Source organism: Poromitra crassiceps, assembly GCF_964638095.1.
Source record: "Poromitra crassiceps genome assembly, chromosome: 4".
Taxonomy (NCBI): Eukaryota; Metazoa; Chordata; class Actinopteri; order Beryciformes; family Melamphaidae; genus Poromitra; species Poromitra crassiceps.
In genome coordinates, this window is record NC_139626.1 from 33,999,281 (window position 1) to 34,009,328 (window position 10,048).

Here is a 10,048-nt window from a genome sequence, read left to right on the forward strand (position 1 = left end):
AATAACTTTGATATTTAAACGTAAACTACAGGCAGCACTCCAATAACTTTGATATTTAAACGTGCACTAGTTGTGCATAAGCACTCGCAGCTCTCTCCTTCTTTGACCCACTTTCTCACTAATCACACGGCTGTTTACAATTTCAATTGTTTGCCTATTTAACCTAAAGCACTACTGCTCCACTTACAGTAGGTAGCAGCGCTTCTTTTGTCATTCTCTCCGTAGAACTAGAAAGCGCGTATTGACCCCAACATTCATTTTGGGAAATGTTAGTATTCAGGGGGTTCTTCTCCTTCTGTGGTGTTTTATGGCAGTTGGCATCCTTTATGTCACCTCCTTCTGGATAATTTTGGTGGCAATATTTAAAGATTTAATTTAGAGTGTTTGCTGTAGTTGCTATTGCTAATGGTCAAAATGTTGATGTATGATCCAAATACTGCACTTAAATGATTTGGCCTTCAAATAAATCAAGATTGTCGTTTCAGCCAAAATCCTGCAGGTGTAGTTTCCATGGCAGCGTGGTAAACAAACAGACGTTCAATGTGCTGTTGCAGGAGGAGGAAGAGCCTGTGGCTCTGGGCCTCTCCAGTGGCCAGGCTCTGGGGAAGCTCAGGGACCAGCTGGGCAGCCTGCTGGACCAGCACCAGAGGGCCACACGCAGACGGACCTCTGCACAGGTACAGCCATACACTCCTTCCACTGTCACAACTTTGCATCTTATAACATCACTGATGACATCGTCAGTGATTTATGACATCACTGATGACATCATCATCAGGCAGTGGTGGCCTAAAGGTTAGAGAAGCGAGCTTGTGACCGGAAGGTCGTCGGTTCAATCCCCCGGGACCGGCAGGATAAATCTGGGTGGGGAAAGTGAAAAAGCAGCGCTTGCTCCTCCCTCATTATCACCACTGAGGTGCCCTTGAGCAAGGCCCTTAACCCCAACCGCTCCAGTGGAGCTGCTCAGTGGCCAGCAGATCAGACTGTGGTTGTACTGGTCAGCTTCCAGGTGTGAATGTGTGTGTGAATGTGAACAGGGCGCTCCTGAAAAAGAGCCTTGTTCTCAGTGAGACACACCTGTATAAATAACGGACAAAAAAACAAAACATCAGTGATGTCACTATGACATCATCAGTGGGACAAAAATGTAAACAGAACAAACAGAGCCCCCCACCCTGAGAGCCAACTCAATTAAAAAGTTTCAAACTATTTGGAACCCGTTTCTGGCATACCTCGATGAGGTTGTTTCTGGCATACCTCGATGAGGTTGGGGGCAGTAGGTGACTTGCCCGATTGGTTTCCCTTGGACCCCCTGAGTGGGACCCCATGTGCAATGTTTCTTACAAGCACATAAGCACACTATGGACGGTAGCACTATATTATAATTGTTGATTATGTTTTTGTTTTTGTTTCTTTTCTTCTCTGTGTCTGAGCTTGTTTGTTTGTTTGTATATTGTTAAAATTGAAAATTGAAAATAAAAACAATAAAAACAGAGCCCCCCATTGCCCCTTCTCTATATAGATAGAAGATGGGGGCAAAATGTTGATCCGCAGTGGGAGGTGCTCGCTGGCACATTTGGTTTGGTACATACTGTAGTGGTACTTGATCTGAAAAGTTTGGGAACCCCTGACTAACCCCTTGTAGAAGCGAGGGCTGGTGAAGATGTCCTCATGTTTGAGGATTTTCATCATCTTTATATTGTGAGGATGTTTGGTCCTCATAAGGATAGAGGCACAATAACACACACACACACACACACACACACACACACACACACACACACACACACACACATGTGCGCGCACACTTGATCCCATCTACTAATAGCAACACAGCTCCCCAGGATGGGCAGTCCCCATCCAACCTCTTGAAACAAGCTGTGCTATGTAAAATGTGTTGCGTATAGTTTTGCTGACTTGTTTTGATCTGGTTACCATAGGAACAGTGGGTGTGGAGCTTCCTTTACCATGGCAACCGTCACTCCTGTCTCCAATGGCCAGGAGCTGCGCTCACTCTCCTCGTGGTGCTGGGACTCTTGTGTTGCCATGGCAGCCAGCCAAAGGGCAGGTAGGTACCCTCGTCTTACACACAGCTTTCAATGTCTATGAAGGATATACATCTATCTTTATTATTATTCTATTTTTTATTCAGCTATGAAAGACCATAGTATACAAAATATGGACGTAGCCACCGTGATGTACTGTATATACGGTTTTCACCAGCTGCAACCCCACAGCATTTCCTTTTTCTCAGCTTCTTCTTCTGTGTTTTATGGCGGTTGGCATCCTTAAATGTTGCATTACCGCCACCTGAATTGTATCAGCTTCACAGTGCTAACTATTGACAGTGTCTACTTTCTCAGCTGTTCAGGGGAAAACACTGACATAGCCTACTTCTATTTCTATGTTTAATTTTTTTTAATGTAAAGATAGGCCTATGCGTGCAATAACGTACTGATAGTCAGCTTACTCTGTAACATGTAGCTTTTATTAGCCTCTCAGGCAAACTCCGGACCAGACAACAATGCTTCCTACTACCCAGCGTGTGCACGTCTTTCCGACAGGGCTGGTTGTTATGGCAACTATCATCAACAACAACAACAACTACTACTAACTCCTACAATATATAAAGACCGAAATAGGTTTGATTGATTGATTGATTGAATACTTTATTGACAACAACAAGTAAAGAAGCATCATAGTACAACAATGTCTAAAGTGCTGGTCAAATGGTTAAAAACACAATAAAGCCATAGGCTTGTTTCCATTGTGGTCCATTTACATAAAACATAAAACTGCACGAGAAAACATGCATGGTCGGGCACAAAGACAGGACATCCTACATAAAGTGCAAATGTACCTCACCTAAAAACTCATAAAACCAACAAATATTAAAATAACTTAAAACTGTAAAAACAATTAAAAACAACTCATAATAAAATAAATAAAAACCAAAACTTAAGATCAATTTAATTGGCTGCTGAGCCATGATTTTAGGGTGCTTTTAAAACCGAGAGGGGAGTTCAAGACTTTCAGTGATGTTGGCAGGGCATTCCACATCACAGTAAAAAAACATGTTTTTCCCCAAGCATGTCCTAAATTTTGGAGGGACCAGGTCCGTGGGGCTCCCTCTTGTCCTGTATTTGTGGACATCACTTACCTTATTAAAATAATTTACGAGATACTTGGGGACCGTTTCCTTGAGCACCTTAAAAACCAGAAGCATTTTAAGCTGGTGTACTCTTTCCTCCACCCTGAGCCATCCCAGACTGATGAAGTGTGCTGGTGTTAAATGAGTCCTAGGGTGAAGGTTGTGCAGGAGTCGCACAAGTTTATTTTGGGAGGTCTGGAGCTTTGTCTTCGTTGGTTTGGTTATGTTACTGTACCAAGAAGTGCAAGCGTAGTCAAAGTGGCACTGGATGAGTCGGCAAACAGGAACAGATTACATTCACATGCTGATTTCATATAATTAATATAAATCAAAAATAACTGAGGCCCCAAAATGCTTCCCTGGGGGACCCCACACGTCACTTTAAGGGACGAGGACAGGGTGCCGTTGATGTCTACCACCTGTTCTCTTCCCTCCAGGTAGGACTTGACCCAGTTTACTGACGTGCTATCAAAGCCTATCGCTCTGTTTGTCAAGCAGGATCGAGTGGTTTACCGTGTCAAATGCTTTCTGTAGGTCTAACATAACCATCCCGCAGTACTTCCCTTGTCTATCTCACGTTTGATGTAGTCTGTCAGGTACAGTAAACAGGTGTCAGTGGAGTGAGATTTTCTAAAACCGGATTGAAATTCGTACAGTAAATTATGTTCTGACAGGTAGTTATCTATCTGCTCATATACCAGCCTCTCAATTACCTTTGAAATGGAACACAAAATAGAGACGGGGCGGTAGTTTCCCAGATCCAACTTGCTTCCTTTTTTATATAGTGGGGTTACCCTGGTTAATAGAGAGGTTGGTAATGTGGGCTATAATGGGAGCTATGATGGAGGCAGAGTCTTTAAGGAATCTCGTGGGGATGTTGTCGTGAGCTGTGGCTTTTGTTGGCTGCAGCATACTGAGCTTTTTCATAACCTCTTCAGTCAATTTAAAATCATTTGCCCGCACACCCATTTTCTTGTAAAAGGCCTGGATGTGCTGCATCGGCCTGAGTGGATCGGCAGTTTATTTACCAGAGTGGTAGCAACGGTAGTAAAGAAATTGTTTAAACAATTAGCCACACTCAGTTTGTCCGATATGATCGTGTTATTTATTTTCAGGTTTAGATTTGTGGCTTTAGTCTTGAGTCTATTATTATGACCCAGTGTTTTTAAAGACTTCCACAGATTTTGGGGGTTGTTTTTATTTTCTGAAATGTTTTCGTTAAAATAGTTCAGTTTGGCCGTTTTAATCAAATTGATTACTCTATTTCTTAGTTTTTTTTACAGTTCCCTAAGGGCTGTTCATTTTTTGTTTTTCTGTATTTAGAGAAACTGATATTTCTCACTGTAATGGCTTTTAAAATCTCGGCGGTGACCCAGGGCTCCGTTCTAGCTTTTACCCTGGTCACCTTTGAGGGTGCGAGCCTATCTATAACTGACAGGAAGGTGGTTTTAAAACATGACCAAGCTTTCTCTGTCGACGTGCAGTTTAGTACATTGGACCAATCCAATTTGCCCAGAGCTGTTGTTAAAGCTTTGCTGGAATAGTTTTTCAGAGATCTGAAACTGATTTTGTTGTGACAGTTTATTACAGATCTGTGAATTTTGCGAGTGCAGAAAATGATGTGGTGGTCACTTAGCCCACACTCTATCACCCCGCTTCTAAAGATCTTGCTCTGGTCTGATGTGAGGATCAGATCAATGATGGTTTGCGTGGAAGAGCAGACTCTTGTAAATTGAGAGATTAACTGATTTAGGCCATGGAGTTTGCAGTAATCTCTGAGTGATTTAAAAATGGGCGCATCTTTTTTTAGTGTGTTGGTATTTAGATCTCCTATTAAAAGGCTACCTTGTTAATGTGTCTGTCGGAGACACGGCCTAACGTTAACATTTAATATGAGCCGAATATCAGCCTGCCCTCAGCTATGTATACAGGAAGTAAAGCGGATATTCAGGTGGGTTGTGATGGTTGTATTTGTTAAAACCGTCTATACTGTGTGGTATAGAGCTGGTCACATTATGATGTGCTCTCTTCTCCCCTCTCCTCCCTCGGTCTAGTTGTGTTATGGCACGTAATGTACAGACTACAAGATCTTTGTCAGTCGTCAGTCTCTGGTCCTTTCACACTATACAACATGTCTGTCTTGTAATCAGGAGTCTTTGGGTCAGATTGGTTTTCACACTGTATGACTGAGCTGCGACAGGGGATCACACATTACAAGATATTCTACCAGGAGGAGTCGCCGACACGACACGTCTGTCTGGTCTCCAAACCACGTTTTGTCACAAAAACACACACGACAAATGCGCTGATTTGCAGGGAAGAACAAGGAAGAACGAGGTCTGCTCACTTTTTAGGCGGCTTTATCTCCAAACACACACGCGCTCACAACATAAATACTTTCTCTGTCTTTGCTGCTCAGACCACTTACCCGCTGCTCAGAGGGCAGACAGGCCAGTCTAAATAACACAATTCAGGGCTTATCATAAATTATCAGGGATTCACGGAGGGCTGGAGGGTGCTAGCCTGGGTAAACCCAGCCCCCACGTGACCTGCTCTCAGCCCTGCTCACTAGTCACTAGGGTCTGGAACTCGATGGAATGCGCCTTGTGTCAGAAATCCATCAGAATAGCTCGAGTTCCAGACCCTAGTGACTAGTGAGCAGGGCTGAGAGCAGGTCACGTGGGGGCTGGGTTTACCCAGGCTAGGAGGGTGCGGCTTCCTCTCCAGCCAGCACAGAGAGCAGTCAACAGGTACCAGCTGTGCCAGGCTACAGTGACATCGTTTAGAGAAAAGAGGCTGTCCTGATAAATCCTTATGTCGAGCAGCACAGCAAAACTAAAAACTAGTTATGGACAGAGGAAAAACTCCCGTGGAAATATTTTTTAGACGGATTCGGGGATGCATGATTCAGGGAGCTGCTACAGATGACAGCCTGTGTCTGCCTCACCCCGTGTCTTGTGCTTCTCATTGGCTGCAGCTGGTCCGTTGAATGGCTTCTCCGACATGACCAGATATCAAGCAGGCTAGATATCTGTAGTCCGTCGGACCTCTGTGACTCGTCGGTGAGTACTCAGGGAAGCTCCCTGCTCGCGTCTGTGGACAGTTTACACAAGTGAGCGTCGATTTACGAGAGCCGAGCCAATGTGATTTGCCTCTGATCAGGGGGGGTTTGTCGCCGAGCTCCAAAAACAACTCGCCGTGGGCTCAGAGTGCCTAGTGTGAACTCGCTGCTCACATTATGATCTGCTATCCTCTCCCCTCTTCTCCCTCTCTCTAGTTGTGGTATAGAGCTGGTGAATGCCGCGGCCCTGCTCCTCCTGCTCCTGGTGAACCTGCTGCTGGTGGGACGGCAGGAGAGGCTGAAGCAGAGCGAGATGGTCCGACGCCTGAAGGCCATCATCACGCAGCTCGACGGTGAGCCAGGCTCACAGACTCACAATCCTGCAGTCTTTGAGGCCATTTACACCTGGCGTTAACATGTGTTTTCTGTGATCAGATTGCAATCAGATTGTGTTTTATCACTTGAATGTACAGGTGTAAACGCCCCCAAGACACATTGAAGAAGGATTGAAATCTGATCGGCCAAACCACCTCCGGAGGTGGTCAGGGATGCATTGTGTACACATTGAACACAAGTGTAAATGCAATCTGTCCTCTCAATCTGGATACAGCAACTTTATGCGGATTGAGAGGACACCCATTTCTGCCATCAGATTGCAATCAGATTGCAGAAAACGCATGTTAACGCTAGGTGTAAATGGCCTCTTTGTTAAACTCCCTCTTTCTCACTCAACTTTCAGCTTATTTCATATGCAACATGTTTGTTACTGATTGGCTTTGAGTCAGGGCTCGACATTAACGGATGCCCGGTTGCCCCAGGGCAACCAAAAAAAAAAAAAAATGGCAACCATTTCTTGGCCTTTGGTTGCCATAGTGGCAACCATGTTTTAACATGTAAAAAAAATCATCATTGTCTTGGATATTATATTTCTTCATATATCTTCATAATATATCCCACTTCAAATGTATTTTATATTATTTTATACATTTCATTACATAGAAATATAATAGCTTATATTGCATGCTACAACAAAACCAACAGAAAATCAAACAAGACTGCAGTCACTTTAGCTGCAAAACAACTATTAGTCCTAACCTACCCTAATAAATCAACAGAGAAAAATCCGCTGGGTTAGTGCTGTAATAAGATAAAAATATTCTAATTACAAGCGTACATAGTATACGATTATACTACAAATATAGACTATTATACTTACTTTTCTGTCACATCTTCATTATTTAGCCGACTTATTTTTAGCAACTAAAAATGGCAACCATATTTTTTTTGGGCAACCAAAAGCTCCTGCCAGGTTGCCACCCCGGCAACCACTTTTCAAAGTTAACGTTGAGCCCTGTTGAGGAACTGCAACATTTGACACGTTTACCGTTACCTTGTTATACACCAGGGCTTCTCAAACTCCGGACCGCGGTCCACATCCGGACTGTAGGGGTGGGAATCGCCACTGATTTCCTGATTCGATACTATTCATATAGTGCTGCACGATTAATCGTATCGCAGTCACGACGTCATAACATTACTTATTTGCGGGAGTGCATGGGAGAAGTCTCCCGCTAGTGTTGATGCCCAGTGTGATGGCAGAGAAACGTGTGTTTGCTGTGTGGCGTGTAACGTTAGTTAGAGGAGGCACACACACAAAAAGACATAAAAATAATAATAATCGCACCGGTTATGTAATTGCACGTGCTGACATCGCGATTGCGATTCAATGAATCATGCAGCACTAGCCTGTGTGTGTGCTTTTGTACTGTATGCCACGTGCCTGTTGGCTCAAAAAGCCACTATCTTCCTCTGGAACAGGGGCAGATTCCAGAGGTCCATGATCCAGTGGATCATGGACTTTTCTGCAGTGGTTGGTCACTAGGGGTGGGAATCACCAGATGCCCACGATACGATACTAAAACGATACTGGAGTCACGATACGATAGTATTGCGATATCGCCGATATTGCGATATATTGAATATTGCGATATATTGAATATTGCGATATTTCGATATATTGCGATTTCTTACTTTTTTAACTGCAAATGATGTCCCCAAAGGAAAACTTTGTCAACATCTGGTTTATATAAGAACAATTTTCCAGTCTGTACATCTGACTTCAACCATTTTATTGCAGCAACATTGTCAAGTAGACAGACCAACAACTTTCATAAAGTCATGTCATAGTTGCATGCACCTGACAAACTGAACTGTTTGTTACAGTCTACTTACAGTCCACCTTAACTGGATGTGTGTGTGTGGACTACTGTACTTAGGTAGTTTTTGAACAATGCAACTTCACTTCACTTGCACAAAACATCTTATGGAGCCCATTCAGTAACTGGGGAATTTGTAAATTACTGTTATGACAAAACTGTTACTGTTAAAACAAAATGAAAATATGCTACCGTTTGTTTACTGCTGGCCTTGGAACGAAAGTTTATAGCAGCCCGGTGGCATGGCATGGCCTGCAAATTTATTTCTTTCTTTTTTGCAATATCAATACTTGCGTCCAAATATCGATACAATACCGTCAGGCAAAATGTCGCGATACTATGGTGTATCGATTTTTTCTCCCACCCCTATTGGTCACGCAGACTTTAAACTCGAGTGGATACGATCTGCGTGTCGTGTCCCTTCTCAAGAGAGCAACTCAGCGCTACTCTGGTTGCCTGGCAACAAAAAACACACTACCGCTCCGATTCGTTTCTGCCACGTTTCCAAAGTGATGCAGGTCGCTGATGTGCTCACCATGTTTGGTTCCACATGTAGATGTGAATCTGGATTTTCCACCATGAACGTTGTTAAAAGCGTCTACAGAAGCAGCTTGACCAGTGAACAAATTCCATGATTGGTATTTGGGAAACCCTCATTAGTGTTTTGCTTGCACCTGTGTTTATTCTGCCTTTTCGACACAAAATGGCCCCCGTGAGAAGGGTCTATTGGGTCAGTGCCGAGGTGCAACGCATAGTTATTAATCAGTATCAGTAGGCAAACATCTCTCGCGACTATAGTGTAGTATTGAATGTGTGTACTTAAAGTGATGTGTACATCATGTTATGGGCAAGTTACAGACATTGATTTTATATCGGTGTGTTTTACTAACCTGATGCTGCCAGATGGTTTGTTACAGAGAAACATCTGGGATTGCGTCTTTGGAAACTGTTTTTAGAAAAGGGTTCACGTTCAAAACATACCTGGCAGATGGCATTTGAACTTGTGTAAAAGTCATACGTTCGTACGAGTACCCTTGTTATACTTATACTCTATTCTCTCCAGGCTATCTGTTGCAGTGTCTAGGTGAACCGGTGCGGTGGTCTTCAGCTCTCTACCCCGACCTGTACACACCCTCCTCCCCGTCCTGGTCCCTACACTGGACCTACCGCGACTCTCAGCTGGTCAACTTGCCTGTCAGTCTGCTGGTGGAAGGAGACATCATCGCCCTAAGACCCGGCCAAGAGGCATTTGCATCCCTTAGAGGGATTAAGGTTAGTTTGGATGTGATTGCATGTGCACACACACACACACACACACACACACACACACACACACACACACACACACACACACACACACACACACACACACACACACACACACACACACACACACACACACACACACACACATACATAAGACACGTATACAAGCAAGGGGTGTGTTCCAGCACACACACATACACACATAAGACACATATACAAGCAAGGGGTGTGTTCCAGCACACACACATACACACATAAGACACATATACAAGCAAGGGGTGTGTTCCAGCACACACACACACACACACACACACACACACACACACACACACACACACACACACACACACACAC

At 43.8% G+C, this 10,048-nt stretch overlaps 1 protein-coding gene across 1 annotated transcript in view; it reads left to right on the forward strand.

The window, feature by feature from the left end:
• The window catches only part of tmem94 (transmembrane protein 94), a 57,217-nt gene that overhangs the window by 2,160 nt on the left and 45,009 nt on the right, over nucleotides 1-10,048 (forward strand). The window contains exons 2-5 of the mRNA XM_083634869.1: nucleotides 486-677; nucleotides 1,941-2,068; nucleotides 6,429-6,565; nucleotides 9,492-9,700. Coding sequence (XP_083490995.1) covers nucleotides 486-677; nucleotides 1,941-2,068; nucleotides 6,429-6,565; nucleotides 9,492-9,700 — 666 coding nt within the window. The remainder of the gene's footprint in view (nucleotides 1-485; nucleotides 678-1,940; nucleotides 2,069-6,428; nucleotides 6,566-9,491; nucleotides 9,701-10,048) is intronic.